The sequence below is a fragment of the Dendrobates tinctorius genome, unplaced genomic scaffold, assembly GCF_039654945.1.
Source record: "Dendrobates tinctorius isolate UK_male_01 unplaced genomic scaffold, ASM3965494v1 ptg000035l, whole genome shotgun sequence".
Taxonomy (NCBI): Eukaryota; Metazoa; Chordata; class Amphibia; order Anura; family Dendrobatidae; genus Dendrobates; species Dendrobates tinctorius.
In genome coordinates, this window is record NW_027361703.1 from 26,866,982 (window position 1) to 26,888,935 (window position 21,954).

The 21,954-nt window shown below is 41.1% G+C and overlaps 1 protein-coding gene across 2 annotated transcripts in view; it reads right to left on the bottom strand.

Moving 5' to 3' along the window:
- Positions 1-582: 582 nt before the first annotated feature.
- Positions 583-21,954, bottom strand: part of CTTNBP2 (cortactin binding protein 2) — a 218,321-nt gene continuing 196,949 nt past the window's right edge. For both annotated transcript variants that reach the window (XM_073573356.1, XM_073573355.1), the window contains exons 21-23: positions 19,047-19,179; positions 17,151-17,249; positions 583-1,481 (exon numbers count right to left, since the gene is read on the bottom strand). In XM_073573356.1, the coding sequence (XP_073429457.1) occupies positions 1,314-1,481; positions 17,151-17,249; positions 19,047-19,179 (400 nt within the window). In that variant the 3' untranslated portion in view covers positions 583-1,313. The remainder of the gene's footprint in view (positions 1,482-17,150; positions 17,250-19,046; positions 19,180-21,954) is intronic.

Below are 21,954 nucleotides of genomic sequence, written 5' to 3' on the forward strand. Positions count from 1 at the left end.
CTGCCCTGTTGAGGGCAGAGCAGAATTTTGCAGTGCGCAGGTGCCAGACCTCTCCCGACGCCTGCGCACTGCAGGACTCTGCTCTCAACAGGGCAGAGCAGTGCGCCTGCGCCAGAGCCATTACAGGATGGGAGAAGAGGACGTCATCGCATGAAGAAGGGAGGCGCCGGACGGGATGGCGACACCCATCGGACCGGACCGCCCACTTCGGTGAGTATAATATAACGTGTTTTTCTTATCTTTCAGGTTACATCGGAGGCTTAGCTACAGCATTACAGAATGCTGTAGATAAGCCCCCGATGTCTATGCCAGCAGCTGCAAAGCCAAAAAAAGGGTGACAGATTCCCTTTAAGCTGAAATAATAACATGTAACTGTTCCCTATATGACTGGATATTCTATTTTGGTCTCGTCTCGTCGGACATTATGGAAAACTTGTTAGTAGCACTATGTCTAAATGAGCCTGCTTATGCCACTTTACCATTTATAGTGTTTGCTGAAAAACATGTCATATGTAACAATGCACCAAATAACTTGTGCTGTACAAATCCACAGAAATAAACACATTTTTGGACCATAAACACTATTAGACAAGAAATGTTGTGTTTATTGCAATAAGAACTCTTTTTGTACAGAAGTAGTGAAGCAACAATGAAAACAGAGCAAGCAAAAACAAAAAAGGAAAACAGCAATATATGTTCTACACAAGATGCAAGGTGTGACCTTCAGGCTGATCAAAATAAACAGTCAACATTTCGTCTATGGCTTGTGTAAAAAAAGGTGCATTAATCAAATCAGTGGGTCTAGTTATTGCCACGCTGCATTGCAATTGCGAGTACAGAAAGTGAATATTAAAAATAGATATAAGTGGAAAGGTAGATTCCATATGAACCAGGTCTGTGCATAATACAACACTGGAATCGGAGCCTCCTGAATGTGGTCAATTGTAATACCTCTGTCATAAACACTTTACACATTTGGCAAAACAAACATTTTGTTCATTTCCTAGAAAATATTAACAATAATGAGTTAGTAAAACAGCCAAGATTCCCAATACTTGAATATGCCACTGACACGACTCACATCAATACAATATAAACATATATACATATAATGCATCTGTGGCCCCATTTACAATCTATAATACAGGGAAGTGTTCATTATGTACATTACTTTATACAAGAAATAGTCATCCTGCTACAGCTAGGAAGGCCTTCGATCTATTACAACAAAGCAATATATTTCATGTTCCTTCTGCACACCACAGATTAAATACACAAAAGGTATAAATTCCTGGTATGCAGCTTCAGAATTCCTATTTCAAGTCTTTAGTAATGGCAAATTGCCTTGTATTACTGCTGCTTTTTCTATTACTTCTTGGTATGGGAAGCAATGATTTGATTCTTGTACTGCCAGGTTCTAGTTTTGGCTTTTGGTCACTGTATTCTGACATCTGACTGTTGTTGAGAGGACAACTCCCATTCTGTGAAAAGAAAGAAATTTGGTAAGTTACCTGTTAAGTTTCAATGTAAGTAATATACTTGAGGATATACATGACTGAGAACGGATTTAGAGGCACTGATTTTTTATAGAATCAACGTGAGTGAACAGTTTAGCCAGGCAGTTGGAAAAGCAAGTAAAATTCTTGGATCTATAGCTAGAGATATACACTGGGCACTATACAGAGATCTAGTAAGACGATATTAGGATAACTGTGTTAGAGGTTTCCAGAACGTCATACAAAAAGACAGCGATATACAGTTACAGTTAGGTCCATATATATTTGGAAAGAGACAACATTTTTCTAATTTTGGTTCTAGACATTACCACAATGAATTTTAAACAAAACATTTCAGGTGCAGTTGAAGTTCAGACTTTCAGCTTTCATTTGAGGGTATCCACATTAAAATTGGATGAATGGTTTAGGAGTTTCAGCTCCTTAACATGTGCCACCCTGTTTTTAAAGGGACCAAAAGTAATTAGACAGATTAAATAATTGTAAATAAAATGTTCATTTCTAGTACTTGGTTGAAAACACTTTGTTGGCAATGACTGCCTGAAGTCTTGAACTCATGGACATCACCAGACGCTGTGTTTCCTCCTTTTTGATGCTCTGCCAGGCCGTCACTGCGGTGGTTTTCAGTTGCTGTTTGTTTATGGGCCTTTCTGTCTGAAGTTTAGTCTTTAACAAGTGAAATGCACGCTCAATTGGGTTGAGATCAGGTGACTGACTTGGCCATTCAAGAATATTCCACTTCTTTGCTTTAATAAACTCCTTGGTTGCTTTGGCTTTATGTTTTGGGTCATTGTCCATCTGTAGTATGAAACAACGACCAATCAGTTTGGCTGCAACTGGCTGGATCTGAGCACACAGTATGGCTCTGAATACCTCAGATTTCATTCAGCTGCTTCTGTCCTGTGTAACATCATCAATATACACTAGTGACCCAGTGCCACTGGCAGCCATGCATGCCCAAGCCATCACACTGCCTCCGCCGTGTTTTACAGATGATGTGGTATGCTTTGGATCATGAGCTGTACCACGCCTTCGCCATACTTCTCTTTCCATCATTCTGGTAGAGGTTGATTTTGGTTTCATCCGTTCTTCCAGAACTGTGCTGGCTTTTTTAGATTTTTTTTTTGCAAAGTCCAGTCTAGCCTTTTGATTCTTGATGCTTATGAGTGGCTTGCACCGTGCAGTGAACCATCTGTATTTACTTTCGTGCAGTCTTCTCTTTATGGTAGATTTGGATATTGATACGCCTACCTCCTGGAGAGTGTTGTTCACTTGGTTGGCTGTTGTGAAGGGGTTTCTCTTCACCATGGAGATTATTCTGCGATCATCCACCACTGTTGTCTTCCGTGGGCGCCCAAGTCTTTTTGCATTGATGAGTTCACCAGTGCTTTTTTCTCAGGATGTACCAAACTGTAGATTTTGCCACTCCTAATGTTGTGGCAATTTCTCGGATGGGTTTTTTCTGTTTTTGCAGCTTAAGGATGGCTTGTTTCACCTGCATGGAGAGCTCCTTTGACCGCATGTTTCCTTCATAGCAAAACCTTCCAAATGCAAGCACCACACCTCAAATCAACTCCAGGCCTTTTATCTGCTTATCTGAGAATGACATAACGAAGGGATTGCCCACACATGACCATGAAATAGCCTTGGAGTCAATTGTCCAATTACTTTTGGTCCCTTTAAAAACAGGGTGGCACATGTTAAGGAGCTGAAACTCCTAAACCCTTCATCCAATTTTAATGTGGATACCCTCAAATGAAAGCTGAAAGTCTGAACTTCAACTGCATCTGAATTGTTTTGTTTAAAATTCATTGTGGTAATGTCTAGAACCAAAATTCGAAAAATGTTGTTTCTGTCCAAATATATATGGACCTAACTGTATGTGATAAAGTGTTTGCCCCGTCCTGATTTCCTATCCTTTGCATGTTTGTCACACTTAAATGTTTCAGATCACCAAAAAAATGATAAAGATAACACACGTAATCATAAAATGCAGTTTTTCAATGAAGTCTTTATTATTAAGGGAAAAAGAAACCATAGGAACAGGGCCCTGTGTGAAAAAGCGATTGCTCCTAAACTCAATAACTATTTGGGCCACAACAACTGCAATCAAGCATTTGCGATAAATGGCAATGAACCTTTTACAACGCTCTAGAATTTTAGCCCACTCATCTTTCCAGAATGATTGCAATTCAGCCACATTGGAGAGTTTCTGAGCATGTAACCCCTTTTTAAGGTCATGCCACAGAATCTAAATTGAATTAAGGGCAATACTGTGACTAGACCACTCCAAAGTCTTAACCCCTTCACTACCAAGGGTGGTTTGCACGTTAACTACCGGGCCAATTTTTACAATTCTGACCACTGTACCTTTATGAGGTCATAACTCTGGAACGCTTTCATGGATCCTGGTGATTCTGACATTGTTTTCTCGTGACATATTGTACTTCATGTTCGTGGTAAAATTGCATTCAAATAACTTGCGTTTATTTGTGAAAAAAACGGAAATTTGGCGAAAATTTTGAAAATTTCGCAATTTTCCAACTTTGAATTTTTATGCCCTTAAATCACAGCGATACGGCACACAAAAAACTTAATACATAACATTTCCCACATGTTTACTTTACATCAGCACAATTTTGCAACCAAAATTTTTTTTTGCTAGGAAGTTATAAGGGTTAAAATTTGACCAGCGATTTCTCATTTTTGCAACACCATTTTATTTTTAGGGACCACTTCACATTTGAAGCCACTTTGAGGGGTCTATATGATAGAAAATACCCAAAAGTGACACCATTCTAAAAACTGCACCCCTCAAGGTACTCAAAACCACATTCAAGAAGTTTATTAACCCTTTAGGTGCGTCACAGGAATTTTTTGAATATTAAAAAAAATGAACATTTAACTTTTTTTCACAAAAAAAATACTTCAGGTTCAATTTTCTTTATTTTACCAAGGGTAACAGGAGAAATTGGACTGCAAAAGTTATTGTGCAATTTGTCCTGACTACGCTGATACCTGATATGTGGGGGGGGAACCACTGTTTCGGCGCATGGCAGAGCTCAGAATGGAAGGAGCGCCGTTTGACTTTTTCAATGCAAAATTGGCTGGAATTCAGATCGGACGCCATGTCACGTTTGGCGAGCCCCTGATGTACCTAAACAGTGGAAACCCCCCCAAGTGACCCCATTTTGGAAACTAGACCCCCCAAGGAACTTATCTAGATATGTGGTGAGAACTTTGAACCCACAAGGGCTTCACAGAAGTTTATAACGTACAGCGGTACAATTAAAAAATCATATTTTTTCCACAAAAATGATCTTTTCACCCACAATTTTTATTTTTCCAAGGGTAACAGGACCCTAAAAGTTTTTGTGCAATTTGTCCTGAGTATGCTGATACCCCATATGTGGGTGTAAATGACTATTTGGGCGCATAGCAGAGCTCGGAAGGGAAGCAGCGCCATTTGACGTTTTTGGCTAGAATTGAGATCGGACACCATGTCGCGATTGGAAAACCCCTGATGTACCAAAACAGTGGAAACCCCCCACAAATGACACCATTTTGGAATCTAGACCCCCCAAGGAACTTATCTAGATGTGTGGTGAGAACTTTGAACCCCCAAGGGCTTCACAGAAGTTTATAACGTACAGCAGTACAATTAAAAAATCATATTTTTTCCACAAAAATGATCTTTTCACCCTCAATTCTTATTTTTCCAAAAGTAACAGGACCCTAAAAGATATTGTGCAATTTATCCTGAGTACGCTGATACCCCACATGTGGGTGTAAACCACTATTTGGGCGTATGGCAGAGCTCGGAAGGGAAGCAGCGCCATTTGACGTTTTTGGCTGGAATTGAGATCGGACACCATGTCGCATTAGGAAAGCCCCTGATGTACCAAAACAGTAGAAACCCCCCACAAATGACACCATTTTGGAAACTAGACCCCCCAAGGAACTTATCTAGATGTGTGGTGAGCACTTTGAACCCCCCAGTGCTTCACTGAAGTTTATAACGTCCGGGCGTGAAAATAAAAAAATCGTATTTTTTCCACAAACATGATCTTTTAGTCCCCATTTTTTTATTTTCCCAAGGGTAACAGGAGAAATTGGACCCCAAAAGTTGTTGTCCAATTTGTCCTGAGTACGCTGATACCTCATATGTGGGAGAAAACTACTGTATGGGCACACGTCGGGGCTCGGAAGGGAAGTAGTGACGTTTTGGAATGCAGACTTTGATGGAATGGTCTGCGGGTGTCATGTTGCGTTTGGAGAGCCCCTGATGTACCTAAACAGTGGAAACCCCCCACAAGTGACCCCATTTTGGAAACTAGACCCCCTAATGAACTTATCTAGATGTGTGGTGAGCACTTTGAACCCCCCAGTGCTTCACAGAAGTTTATAACGACCGGGCGTGAAAATAAAAATATCGTATTTTTTCAACAAACATCATCTTTTAGTCCCCATTTTTTTTATTTTCCCAAGGGTAACAGGAGAAATTGGACCCCAAAAGTTGTTGTCCAATTTGTCCTGAGTACGCTGATATCTCATATGTGGGAGAAAACTACTGTATGGGCACACGTCGGGGCTCGGAAGGGAAGTAGTGACGTTTTGGAATGCAGACTTTGATGGATTGGTATGCGGGTGTCATGTGCGTTTGGAGAGCCCCTGATGTACCTAAACTATTGAAACTCCCCACAAGTGACCCCATTTTGGAAACTAGACCCCCCACGGAGCTTATCTAGATGTGTGGAGAGCACTTTGAACCCCCAAGTGCTTCACAGAAGTTTATAACGCCTGGGCGTGAAAATAAAAAAAACATTTTTTTCCGCAAAATTATATTTTTGCCCCCAGTTTTTTATTTTCCTAAGGGTAACAGGAGAAATTGGACCCCAAAAGTTGTTTTGTAATTTGTCCTGAGTAGGCTGATACCCTACATGTGGGGGTAAAACACTGTTTGGGCACATGGCAGAGCTTGGAAGGGAAGGAGCACCATTTGACTTTTTCAACGCAGAATTGGCTGGAATTGAGATCAGACGCCATGTTGCCTTTGGAGAGCACCTGATGTGCCCAAACAGTGGAAACCCCCAATTATAACTCCAACCCTAACCTCAACACACCCCTAACCCTAATCTGAGCCCTAGCCCTAACCCTATCCCTAACCCTAACCCTAGCCCTAACCCTAGCCCTAACCCTAGCCCTAACCCTAGCCTTAACCCTAGCCCTAGCCCTAACCCTAGCCCTAACCCTAGCCCTAGCCCTAACCCTACCCTAACCCTAGCGGGAAAATGGAAATAAATACATTTTCTTTTAGTTTTATTATTTTTCTCTAACTAAGGGGGTGATAACGGGGGGTTTGATTTACTATTTATGGCGGTTTTTATGTTTGGCGGCTGTCACACGCTAAAAGACGCTTTTTATTGTAAAAATAGTTTTTGCATCACCACATATTGTGAGCTATAATTTTTCCATATTTTGACCCACCGAGTCATGTGAGGTCTTATTTTTTGCGGGACGAGTTGACGTTTTTATTGGTACCATTTTCGGGCACGTGACATTTTTTGATCGCTTTTTATTCCGATTTTTGGGACGCAGAATGAACAAAAACCAGCGTTTCATGAATTTCTTTTGGGGGTGCGTTTACACCGTTCCGCGTGCGGTAAAATTGATAACGCGTTTTTATTCTTCGGGTCAGTACGGTTACAGCGATACCTCATTTAGGTCGTTTTTTTATGTTTTGTCGGTTTTTTGCAATGAAAACAATTTTATATAAAAAATAATTATTTTTGTATCGCTTTATTCTGCGAGCTATAACTTTTTTATTTTTTTGCGGATGATGCTGTATGGTGGCTCGTTTTTTGCGGGACAAGATGACGTTTTCAGCGGTACCATGGATATTTATATGCGTCTTTTTGATCGCGCGTTATTGCACTTTTTGTTCGGTGGTATGATAATAAATCATTATTTTTTGCTTCGTTTTTTATTTTTATTTTTTAAGGGGTTCGCTAAAGGGGTTAACTAATGGGACAGTTTTATAGGGCAGGTCATTACGGACGCGGCGATACCAAATATGTGTACTTTTATTGTTTTGTTTTTTTTTTTATTTTCAAAAAATGGATTTATTGGGGAATATTTTTTTTTTTTTAACTAATTTATTTAGCGATTTTTTTTTAATTATTTTTAACACTTTTTTTTTTTTTTTTTTTACTTTATTACCTTGTCCCAGGTGGGACATCACTGTCCTGTGACAGATCGCTGATCTGTCACATCACAGATCACTGTGACAGATCAGCGATCTGTCACAGGCACTGCTGCAGACTTCCTCATGCCTGCGCTTTGCAGGCACTGAGGAAGCCAGCTTCCTCAGGCCCCCGAAGGCCCCCGTCGCCATCTTGGATTCGGGGGCCTGGAGGAAGGGAGTCCCCCGCAGCAGCGCTGCACATTGCGCTGCCGTGGGGGGATCAGGGAAGCACGGAGGGAGCCCCCTCCCTGCCGATGCTTCCCTTTAACCCCCGGTACACCGCGATCGCGTTTGATCGCGGTGTGCAAGGGGTTAACGTGTCGGGGGCGGTCCGTGACCGCCCCTGACACATTGTGCCGGGTGTCAGCTATGATAATTAGCTGACACTCGGCCGCGATCAGCGGCGCTCACCACGTGGGCGCCGCTGATCGCGATGACGTAATATTCCGTCCATGGTAATTAGGTCCATGGTCACATGGACGGAATATTACGTCAATTGTAGGTAAGGGGTTAATTTTGTTTTTCTTAAACCATTCACAGGTGGACTTGCTGCTGTGTTTTGTATCATTGTCCTGCTGCATAACCCAAGTGCGCATCAGTATGAGGTCACAAACAGATGGCCGGACATTCTCCTTCAGGACTTTTTTTTTTTTAAAAAAGCAGAATTCATGGTTCTATTCACTACAAGTATTCCAGGTAATGAAGCAGCAAAACATCCCCAGACCATCACACTACCACCAACATATTTTACTGTTGGTATGAAGTTCCTTTTCTGAAATGCTGTGTTACTTCTAAGCCTGATGTAATGGACATACACCTTTCAAAAATTAAACTTTTGTCAGTCCACAGAGTATTCTCCCAAAAGTCTTGTGGATCATCAAGATGTTTTCTGGCAAAACTGTGATGAGCATTTATGTTTTTATTGCTCAGAAGTGGTTTTGGTCTTGGAACTCTGACATGCAGGCCATTTTTCCCAGTCTCTTTATTATGGTGGAGTCATAAACACTGACCTTAACTGAAGCAAGTGAGGCCTGCAGTCCTTTGGATGTTGTTGTGGGGTCCTTTGTTACCTTTTGGATGAGTCGCCGCTGCACTCTTGGGGTAATTTTGGTTGGCTGGCCACTGTTGGGAAGGTTCACCATTTTGTTGCATATTTTTGCCAGTTGTGGATAATGGCTCTCACTGTGGTTCTCTGGAGTCCCAAAGCTTTAGAAATGGCTTTAGGAGCTTTTCCAAACAGATAGATCTCAATTACCTTTTTCATCATTTGTTTTAAAATTTCTTTGGATCACGGCATGAGCTCTAGCTTTTGAGGAACCTTTGGTCTATTTCACTTTGATAGGCAGGTCTTATTTAAGTGATTTCTTGATTGAGAACACGTGTGGCAGTAGTCAGGCCTGGGTGAGGCTAGGGAATTTGAATTCGGCTTCCCCAAGATGTGATAAACCACAACTAATTTATGTTTTAAGGGGTGGCAGTCACTTTTTCACACAGGGCCTTGTAGGTTTGGATTTTTTTTCCCTTAATAATAAATCTTCATTTAAAAACTGCATTTTGTGTTATCTTTGTCTAATATTTAAATTTGTTTGGTGATCTGAAACATTTAAGTGTGACAAATGTGCAAAAGAATAGGAGGTCAGGAAGGGGCAAACAATTTTTCACACAACTGTAAATGGGTGCAAAGACAGACTAAAAAAAATGGTGAACAGTCTTAAGCATCAAACACATTAGAAAAGACTTAAAAAGGTTGGCGACTAATTTTTTTTTTTGACGGCCTTAGGATAGCCGATTGGTGGGGGTGCAACACTAGGCACTGATTAGCTGCTTCCAGCACTGGCCAGAAGTTCGCAGATGGTGCAGGAACACAGCAGCTCTGTCATTTCTATAGTGGGTACAAGATATCTACCCCCTATTTAAACGCATAGAGGGTGGATCTGCAGTATCTGAAGGTGGCCACTATAGTTTTGACGGTGCTGAAGGATCAGGCACTACTCAAGAACTTCCAGCAGCCGCTAACTGGTGGGGGTGCTGCACATAGTGGGCCATCAATACAAAAAAAAAAAAAAAAAAATAGTGGCCAATCCCTGCAAACTTAATTCATAGCTTTGTGGAAGCAAGAAAAATGAGAAGTATGCTTAAAACTTTAATATACAGTACTGTGCAAAAGTTTTAGGCAGCTGTGGGAAAAAAATGCTGCAAAGTAAGAATGTTTATAGATGTATTGACAGTTTATGTTATTCAATTAACCAGATACAAAGTGAGAAAGCAAAAGAGAAATCTAGATCATTATATTGTCTTCAAACCAGCATCAAAGCATCAGTTCTAGGTACACTGTACACAGTTTCTGAAGGGACTCAGCAGGAATTTTGTTCCAAACGTCTGAGAACTAACCAGAGGTATTCTGTGGGTGTAGCCTTACACAAATCCTTATGTCTCTTCATGTTTTCCCTGTGTATTGATTTGATTTACATTTCTCGTTTGTTCATTTACCTTGCATTTTGCTAATTGCTAAAAAAAAAAAAAAACAACTCGATTCTTCTATTCTTTAAAGCATTCTTACTTTTCAGAATTATTTTCACACCTATCTAAAATGTTTCCATTGTACTTTATGTTAATCATTTGATGGCATATGCCGTACATTTAGTCTATGTTCACACGTTGCGTTTTTGCTGCATTTTTTTTTTCTGCAGCAAAACCTGCTCTCTTGGCAGTAAGAAACTTGCTGAAAAAGAGCAGGTTTTGCTTGTTTTTTGTTGCGTTTTTGTCATGCTACATTTGTCTCTTGTACATACAGATTAAGTTTAGTGACAAAAAAAAAATCTTATTCTACTTCATCAGGTTTTGGCACAAATTTTATTTTTTTTAAATTTGGCAAAAGGAGCACAACATAAAAAGCTATAGAAATTTGGTGTCACTGTAATCTCACTTACATAAACGTTACTATGCAGTTTTCTCGATGGATGAAATTTTGTATGAAAATTTAAGCTGCAGCATGGTGGCTCATCGGTTAGCACTGTAGACTAGTGGAGGGGATCTGGGTTCAAATCCCACCAAGGACAACATCTGCAAGGAGTTTGTATGTTCTCTTCATGTTTGTGTGAGGTTCCTCTGGCTTTCTCCTACACTCCAAAGACATACTGATAGGGAATCTAGATTGTGAGCCCCAATAGGGACAGTGATAATAATCTATGTAAAATGCTTTGGAATATGATTTTCAATGAGTAAAGGAAAATATCACAATGAATACCAGAAAAAGAACCCCACCCCCACAAAAAAACAATGGCAGGATTATAGGTTTTTTTTATTCAAGTCATAGAATTCCATCTACAATACTGATACTGTAACAGATTTTCTGTCTAAATGCTAATGGAAAAACAGAGCGTGTGTCCCATCTGCACATACTATTCATTATATTCCTGCACTGACAGAAAAATGAAAATATAATTCTTGGATGAAAAATGAAGAACATTGCTGTCCAAAATAACAGCAACCTTTTACAATAAAAGTCTACAGTACATGTCATATCAAGGGACCCCCAACTGGACGATTGTGGTAGACACTGGGGCATCAACCAAAACTATCATTGGCAAAACACCTACTTTGGGCCAAATCCTGTGGTATACTAGCTGAAATTTATGGCGCAAGAGACAAAAATATACATTGTCCTAATGTTAGCTGTCAGTAGTAAAATATGTAAATGCTGTGCATTGGCAAACATGTAAATGCTGGGCATTGTTTTGCCACTGCAGCATACGGTGTGGAATTTCATTTCTATAAATCTTAAAGGATACATCTATTGCCAACACTTGGGAGCTGATTCATCAAGGTCTTTGTCAGAAAAGTCAGTTGAAATGGGCAGGGCTAGAGAGAAGCCAGGGTGGGACGGGTCCCTGACTGAAGCAGTATTCCTGTTGTGGCACATTTCTAGGGTGACCCCTGAAGAGTTGTCAAATTTAAATGTAGCATGCCTCTTAATGTATTTGGCTCCTTCTACTCCAGCATGAGCTAAGTCAGTCTTGATAAATCGTCCCTTTGGTGTTTTTCCCTGTCTACAACAAATAAAGGGTGCTTATCTCATGGAAGATCTGGCAGTAGAATTTACATAAATGTGAAGAATCATTTGAAAATACTGTTGAAGCGCTGCATTTTTAAATTTGTATCATAAATTTATGAATTTGTGAGCATTGCTAGGATGCAAGATAGGGTATATGGACATGGAATATGATTTACTGAATGTGCATCAACTTAAGCCACACAAGGACCGTGTATCAATGATGGATGGTAATTTGACTGGCTCCATGGTAATCCTAGTACATATTCTGTGTTTTCTCTTTATCATGGATCGAGTCTCCTCCAAGGAATTAGGACAAGGGTGGAGAGAGCTCTTCGGCATCTTACTGTGCTCAGTAAATACATTAAAATAAATTCTCAGCTTGTGTAGGGCTCATCTATGCTAGAACTAGAGTTGCTGCAAATCGATTTGCACGTCCCATTCCATCAGCCACAACAGGGGACTGTGGTCGCTGGATGGGAGAGCCAATACCGTCTCTTAACTGGCAACGTCTGTGGCTCTTCATTTGATTGGTTGGCCTGGCACTATGTAATTGTTGTGGCATGATACACATATGGTCAGGGCAGCCAGTCAAAAGAAGAGCCATAAATGCGGTCATGTCAAGGCTAATGGAATGGGATGTGGGAATAAATTCCCACCAACTCTAGCAACTCAATCTCAGCACCTCTGGTATGGAAGGCAGAAGCTCTAACTAAATCACAGACTGTAGTGTTGTGTCAGAGAATTTACTCTGGCAAAAAAAATGCAGTTTCTTCTTCACAGGCATAAAGTGTATATATATATATATATATATATATATATATATATATATATAGATATATTTATTTTATATAATGCTCAAGTGTGTGTATGTATGTATGTACAGTCATGGCCAAAAGTTTAGAGAGTGACACAAATATCAATTTTTACAAAGTCTACTGCTTCATTTTTTTCTAATGGCAATTTGCATATACTCCAGAATGTTATAAAGAGTGATCAGCTTAACAGCAATTACTTGCAAAGTCAATATTTGCCTAGAAAATTAACTTTATCCCCCAAAACACATTTCAACATCATTGCAGCCCTGCCTTAAAAGGACCAGCTATCATCGTTTCAGTGATTGCTCCATTAACACAGGTGTGGGTGTTGATAAGGACAGGGCTGGAGATCAATCTGTCATGATTAACTAAGAATGACACCACTGGACACTGTAAAAGGAGGCTGGTGCTTGGCATCATTGTTTCTCTTCTGTTAACCATGGTTATCGCTAAAGAAACACGTGCAGTCATCATTGCACTGCACAAAAATGGCCTAACAGGGAAGAGTATCGCAGCTAGAAAGATTGCACCTCAGTCAACAATCTATCGCATCATCAAGAACTTCAAGGAGAGAGGTTCCCTTGTTGCCAAAAATGCTCCAGGGCGCCCAAGAAAGACCAGCAAGCGCCAGGACCGTCTCTTAAAAGTGTTTCAGCTGCGGGATCGGGCTACCAGCAGTGCAGAGCTTGCTCAGGAATGGCAGCAGGCAGGTGTGAGTGCATCTGCACGCACTGTGAGGCGGAGACTCTTGGAGCAAGGCCTGATCTCAAGGAGGGCAGCAAAGAAGCCACTTCTCTCCAGAAAAAACATCATGGACAGACTCATTCTGCAAGAGGTACAGGGAATGGACTGCTGAGGACTGGGGTAAAGTCATTTTCTCTGATGAATCCCCTTTTCGATTCTTTGGGACATCTGGAAAACGGCTTATTCGGAGAAGACCAGGTGAGCGCTACCACCAGTCTTGTCTCATGCCAACTGTCAAGCATCCTGAAACCATGATGGAGCACCTTGCCATAAAGCAAAAGGTGATAACTAAATGGCTCAGGGAACAAAACATAGAGATTTTGGGACCGTGGCCTGGAAACTCCCCAGATCTTAATCCCATTGAGAACTTGTGTTCAATCATCAAGAGACGGGTGGACAAACAAAAACCTTCAAATTCAGACAAAATAAAAGCATTGATTTTGCAAGAATGGACTGCTATCAGTCAGGATTTGATTCAGAAGTTGATTGAGAGCATGCCAGGGAGAATTGCTGAGGTCCTGAAGAAGACTTGCTGCATTAACTCATTCTGTCAATATAACCTTTTGTTACAGAAATATAATTGCAATCATATTATGAGTATGTGATAAAAACATCTGACAAACACATATAAAAACCAGAGGGCAGCAGATCATGTGAAAATATAATATTTGTGTCATTCTCTAAGCTTTTGGCCATGACTGTATGTATGTGTGTGTGTATGTCCGGGATTGGCATCCTCACCGTCGCAGCTACAGCCACAAAATTTGGCACAGTCACACGTCTGGACCCCGAGAGTGTCCTAGGCTATGTCGTGAGGTGAAATTTTAACCCCGCGCGTTCCAATTCACCAATTTTGCCCCTATCTACATAATGGGGAAAGTGTGTGTGTGTATCAAGCCCCGCCCCTCATTATGATGTCATAATGGTTGCCATGGCGACACTGATGTCATCATAGGTTGCAAGCCCCACCGCTCATTATGATGTCATAATGGTTGACTATGGGATGGAGGATGTGTGATGGGTCTATGGGCACTGGACTATGGGATGGAGGATATGTATGATGGGTATATGGGCACGGGACTATGAGATGGAGGATGTGTGATGGGTATATAGGCACGGGACTATGGGATGGCGGATATGTATGATGGGTATATGGGCACAGGACTATAGGATGGAGGATATGAATGATGGGTATATGGGCATTGGACTATGAGATGAAGGATGTGTGATGGGTATATGGGCACTCGACTATGGGATGGCGAATATGTATGAAGGGTATATGGGCATGGGACTATGGGATCGTGGATATGTATGATGGGTATATGGGCACGGGACTATGGGATGGAGGATAATTATAATTTGCAATAACTAACCACACTTAGTTACTATGCCCGGGCAGCGCCGGGCTCTTCAGCTAATATTTAATGACATTTAATGACAGAAAAACCCACAATGGTCACGGAAATGACTTGAATCTGACAAAAGTAATAATAAATCAAAAACCTATGAAAATGAACAAATGAAAGTCAGAAATTGCTTTTCAACCATGCTTCCACAGAATTTAAAAAAAAATAAAACTCATGAAATAGACCTGGACATAAATGATGATACCCTTAACTGAATATTTTGTTGCACAACCTTTTGAGGCAATCACTGCAATCAAACGATTCCTGTAACCGTCAATGAGACTTCTCCACCTCTCGACAGGTATTTTGGCCCACTTCTCAAGAGCAAACTGCTCCAGTTGTCTCGTGTTTGAAGGTTGCCTTTTCCAGACGGCATTTTTTTTTTATTATTATTATACATTTATATAGCGCCATTTATTCCATGGCGCTTTAAATGTGAAAAGGGGAAATATAGACAAGTACAATAAACATGTGCAAGACAAGGGACACACAAGTACAGAAGGAGAGAGGATCCTGCCCGCGAGGGCTCACAGTCTACAGGGATGGTTTCAGCTCTTTCCAAAGATGCTCAATAAGATTTAGGTCAGGGCTGATAGAAGGCCACTTCAGAATAGTCCAATGTTTCCTTCTTAGCCATTCTTGGGTGTTTTTAGCTGTGTGTTTTGAGCCATTATCCTGTTGCAAGACCCATGACCTGCGACTGAGACCAAGCTTTCTGACACTGGGCAGCACATTTCTCTCTAAAATCCCTTGATAGTCTTCAGATTTCATTGTACCCTGCACAGATTCTAGACACCCTGTGCCAGAAGCAGCAAAGCAGCCCCAGAACATAGCATAGCCTCCTCCATGTTTTACAGTAAGGACAGTGTTCTTTTCTTGATATGCTTCATTTTTCCATCTGTGAACATAGAGCTGATGTGCCTTGCCAAAAAGTTCCATTTTTGTCTCATCTGTCCATAGGACATTCTCCCAGAAGCTTTGTGGCTTGTCAACATGTTGTTTGGCAAATTCCAGTCTGGCTTTTTTATGATTTTTTTCAACATTGGTGTCTTCCTTGGTCATCTCCCATGAAGTCCACTTTGGCTCATACAATGACGAATGGTGCAATCTGACACTGATGTTCCTTGAGCTTGAAGTTCACCTTTAATCTGTTTAGAACTGATAAGAAGTTTTTCTGGGCTCTTTTGTTACCATTCATATTATTTGTCATCAATTTTCCTCCTGCAGCCACGTTCAGGGAGGTTGGCTTCAGTCCCATGGAGCTTAAATTTCGGAATAATATGTGCAACTTTAGTCACAGGAACATCAAGCTGCTTGGAGATGGTCTTATAACTTTTACCTTTAATATGTTTCTCTAGAATTTTCTTTCTAATCTCCTGAGACAACTCTTTCCTTTGCTTCTTCTGGTCCATGTCGAGTGTGATACACACCATGTCACCAAACAGCACAGTGAGTATCTGTAGCCCTCTATACAGGCCCAGTCACTGATTCCAAGATTGTAGACACATGTGATGCTAATTAGTGGACACACATTGATTTCACATGACCCTTTTGTCATATTATTTTCAGGGGTACCATCATTTCTGTTCACGCCTATTTCATGAGTTTTATTTTTTTTTTTTTATAATTCTGTGGAAGCATAGTTGAAAAGCAATGTCTGACTTTCATTTGTTCATTTTCATAGATTTTTTTATTTTGTCAGATTCAAGTTATTTCTGTGACCATTGTAGGTTTTTCTGTCATTAAACGAGGGGTACCAACAATTTTGACCACATGTGAATGTAACTTGTGTATGCTAAAATGGCATCTGAAGAACTACAGTTTCTCTAAAAAAAATAAGACCTCTTGGCTGGTATGGCTACAAATACGGAAAGAAGAAAATAACAGAATTCTTAAGTACATGAATGTAATGTGCATTTGTGTGTATAATGAGTATATGCATGTGTTGCATGTATGTTCATATTTTATACATGTATGTATGTCTGCATTCTATATGCATTACTTTGTAATGTGTGTATAATGTGTGTGCAATATAATATACTTGTGTGTGATATACAGTATGTGTCTATATGTGGGTCTAATGTGAATTAAATATGCATGTGTATATTTTTCATGTATGTGTGTTTGTGCGTGTGTATATAATAGGTTGGGGATTACTTAGGGGGACACATGACCTGCAAAGGGGATATTCACTGTCCGGGTCCACATCTGCTATGATGTATTTTCTGTGTACATGTTTTTTTAGACAAATTTAGGAATAGCTAATACAATAGACACATAAATCATTCAGTTACACTTCTCCCTTTAAGCGGTAGTTACTGTTTTGATGCAGTTAATCAATATGAACAATGCCTTAGAAGCAATGATACTTACTTTATGTGGCTTTTGATAGCACAGTTTGTTAACTGTTGCTGAACTCTGGTCATTTGGAGGACTGTTAAAAATCACCAGACAGTTATCCAGGTCTGCAATCTGTAAGGATAGAAGATGATGGGATTGTAAGTGTGTACTAATTTTCCATCTTGTCATGAACAGTATTGTACAAAATGGAGCAGAAGAGTGGGGGATAGAGAGGTATCTAGGGAGATATCCTTTTCACTAAACCATCTCAGATGTCTGTCTAGCCTCTGTTTGAAGACTTCCATTGATGGAGAACTCAAGTCACCACCTCTTGTGGCAGCCTGTTCCACTCATTGATCATCCTCAATGTCAAAAAGTTTTTTCTGATACCCAACTTGTATCTTCTCCCTTTTAGTTTCATTCCATTGCTTCTCATGTTTCCATGGGACACAGGAAACCGCACGTGTGCCCCCTGCACCGACATCCAGCCGCACCATAACTGAAGGTAATTGACCTATATAACCCTCTCTACTTCCAGCTCAGATCCACTAACTGATCGGTGTTTCTATGGTCACCTTAGTGTGCAATGGCCGACTGATATGTGCTGGATCTAGATTAGACTGCCATCCACTCACCTGAATATGTGATAGCCAGCTGTATTGTGCTAGGATCTAGATGAGATTGCCATTCACCGACCTGTTTTTGAATAACTGAATGGGTGCAGTCAGGCCCTGTGGGACTTTTTCTTTCTCTCTCTAGTATACACACTGACCATTTTTAACAGGGGAAGATATTAGCCTCTTGTACCAATGATATCTTTACTGAGTCGCACTACTTATGAAATATTTGTTTCCTATATATCAGTAATTATCTATATGTAATCTTTTATCAGTTGTGGACTCAATATCTTTATTTCTTGATATAGTTTATGAGGACATATTTTCCTATGTTATAGCATATACTGTGATATACTTATATTTTTAACAGCCGCCCTCTGCTCCTCCTTGGATTTATGCAATGCATGTTGTCACTTTGTGTTTTTTCACTAATATAATATTTCTAAGTATTTCAATGATATATTGTTGAGCCTCTATTTTTATTAGGGATTATTTGACATTTTATTGACAATATCGAGTACGGTATATCTCGGTGACTGACTTCTGACTTTTGGCTATTGCATCCAGGAATTATTTTCCTTATACCATTTATTTTCTGTCAGCCTCATAGAAATACCCTCTATAAGCCCTAGTTGCTCTAAAACGTTTCGGTGCTTATACTGTCTAATGAATGTAGGACATCTTTTCAGAGCCGAGGTAACCCTCTTACGAATAAGGCAAATTTAATTAAATATTAGAATATAAATATGCAGGGAACACTTTATTTTACACACTATATATATATATATATATATATATATATAAATAAATAAAGGATAATATACTGTCTGTTAATAAAAGAATATGTTCTATGGTATATGATATTTCATGAATATATAAACTATATGTTTGTTTTTTGATGCGAAATTTATTCATGTTAAATTAGTTTCTGCAATGCGATCTCTGTTGCGTGCATTCTGTTAGGTGTAGCTGCTAATTAACTGTGAGGTCATAGAAACTCACACCTGTATAAATTACTTCTCTAGTTGTTTTTTTTATACATTCTATTACTAAGGGTTGATAGCCAGAAACGCATAAGAATGTGACTCTGTTTTTATATATTTGTGGATATATCTACACGTTTTTATGATGGTGTGAAATAAAGAAGAATTGTTTTTCATTATTCAGCTGTGTGATCCAGCAACTTTTTTCTTCCTCTCATTAGAATATAAATAATAGTCTATTAAAAAAAAAAAAAAAAAAACCCCAACACACTCGCCCATGAGTTGCACATGGGATTCTAATTGTTAGAAATCTGCTATTTATCTGTTACCTTGGTAATGTCTGGTTCTGACTTGCTGGAACACATTGAACGAAGTTCTTTCACAAGGTCAGCTTCGTCATCCGAACAGGCTGACAGTCTTTGCTCCATGTGGAGAGATCTAGGATGATCACCTCCTAGAGATCTGTGGAGATTATAAATCATAATAAACATTTTCTACCCACTTTAACATATAAAATATACTGTGCCCTCTACCATACTGCTAGCAGAGGCAGTTTTGAATCTAGCCTTGGAAAAGCAAGAATGGATTGAAGCTGGCCAGATCTAGTTATCCTTCCACTTTAAGGGCAGTGCGAGTGTGGCACCCCAGAGTCAGGTAGCCATAGTGACATTGCCTCCTTCTAAGGGGTGATGTCATGCCTGGAGGCAGGAAGGGGGTACCCATGCCAGGTAACGCAGTGTACATGACGATTCCTACTGCAGGTCAGAAAGGGGAGATTCCTTATAAATTCTGGCCAGCTGAGAGAGTAAACAAGAGCATTGTCATGGAAACGGGAGCAGTTGGAGCTCATGACAAGACCGTTAAAGACAGTGGAAGTTGGTCTGTGGGACAGGAGCAGAGACAAGGGGCTCTGGGGGAACTAAAATTGCGTATAGCTGACCCCAGAGCGAAGCGCTAATAAAATGGACGTCGGAGTCCTTGGCTGGGCAGGAGCTTACGCCCTGATAGCCGAATCTGGAGTGCACGATACTTCAAGTTCCTTGGCCACATTGAACACCTGAAGGCACGGCAGCAGACCAACAGCCATCCAGGTTAGTAATCATCACGCAGGAGAGGGCACAGCAGGGACCCGAAAACAGAGAGCAGAAGGAAGGTCCCCAACCCCACCTGGCAGGGTGGATCCCCTGAATGCCTCCAGGCGAGCCAGACTCAATCCATTATCTGTATGTGGTACCCCAGATTGCATTTATGTTCAAGTAAAAGGTGAAGAAAACCGCACCTCTCTGTGACCTTCACTTTTCCTCTGCACCCCAAAGTTCACCACCATCTGAACAATTAAATATATTTGCCCTAGGGGCCCGTTCCACCCATGGGGAGCTGAACCACTTTTGCTGCATCACCAACAGCCCCAGTGGACCAAAACCACAGCGTCGTACGCCCATTGCCGAACACCACGGGTGGCGTCACGACCAAACACCACATAACTATCCTCTATTTTTAATTACTGGATGCCCAGGGCCACGGACCGGGTCACTGCCACAATGACAACCCCTTTAAAGAACCTGACCGGCCTGGTACCGAGTAACCTAAGGACCTGTGGGGTGCTCCAAACTTGGTGTCACAAACAGGAACACCGAGCCTAGCAAAGCCGGGTACTGTGTGCTAGAGACTTTTATGAGCTTTCAAGTCACCGCCATAACTGCGTCACACAGTGCGTGCGAGCAGAGGGGCATGCCATCGTGGGCAGAGCCAGAAAGGGAGCACGACACGAAGCCCTGCCCGTGCTCTGATGTCAGTGGGCGAAGTGAAGCTGGAACTGCGCTCTATGGTGAGCGAGTGAAAAGCAGGAAGATCCGATTTGGAGACAAGGAGGACCTCAATCCAGATAAAATGAATAAACCAGCTCACCTGCCTTGGCTTAGTCATGCGTGGAAGCACGAATTTCCATGTAGTCTTACGTCCAAAGGTCCAATAAAAAAGTTTCAATTCAGCTTCCAAATTTTTAGACAAATTTATTGGACATAAAAACAGGAAGTAGCGGACAAGCCGCACAAATGCTGAGGCAACGCGTTTCGAACTGGAGTAGTTTTTTTTTCATAAAAAGAAAAAGAACTACTCCAGTTCGAAACATGTTGCCTCAGCATTGTTGCGGCTTGTCCGCTACTTTGTTTTTATGTCCAATAAATTTTTTTAAAAACTTTGAAGCTGAATTGAAACATTTTTACAGGAGCTCAATCTAGCCTGTCAGAGAGCAGCTGTTGACAACGGTAAAGGTAAAAGGAGCTTGGCTGAGGTGCACTGAGGGAGGAAGAAAATGCCCAACTCGGGTGGAGATTCAGCGGCGGTCGTAGCCGCAGCCTCCATAATGCCGCTATCAATGCCATATATACCAGGAGCAGCCAGGTTACTGCAGTACTCAGGGGAGTCGCACACCCTGAGCAATTTTAAAGGAAAGACGATGTAGTCTGTTCAAAGTTAACCCTCTAGAGTCAAAAAGTCAGTATCCTCATTGGCCAGTTAACTGGTGCGGCCCAGAGGGAAGTAAAGTCATGGCCGGACAATGATAAAGGAACTGTCAAACAAATCTTGACCAGACTGAAGGATACTTTTGACACCCGCACTGCAGCAGAGATAAAAATGAGATTCTTTGGGTGCAAACAAAGGGTGCAGGACAGTATACGGGACTGTGCCCTTAACCGTCAGGAGGTGCTACGGGCCGTAAAGCAGGATGACCCTGAGAGCGTGCAAGATGAAGATAGATTGCTAACGGAGCAGTTTATAGAGGGACTCCAGCCTAACAATCAAAGGACACAGCTGCGCATAATGGCCTTACAAAATCCTGAATTGGACTTTGTACACTTTAAAGATAGAGCCATCCGGGTGCTGCGTGAACCAAATCCTATCGGCACAGAGCCCTCTAGGCGTCCAGCAATTATATACCAGCAGGAGGCAGCATCTTTTCCCCAGACCCCTATTGAGAAAGACACGCCGGCCCAAGATGATAACCTACGTCTCCAGGTCAAGGAACTAACCAAAAGTGTGGCTGCACTCACAAAAACTGTGCATTCCATACAAGTGGCTCCAAAGAAGATCCAGTCCAGATGATGTCCCGTGGCGACAGCAGAGGAGAATCCCACCGACCAGAGGGAGAGATAGCGATCGTTCCGACAAGGACGGACAGCCCATCTGTCGCCGCTGCAACAAGAAGGGACACATAACAAGATTCTGTTATTTAAA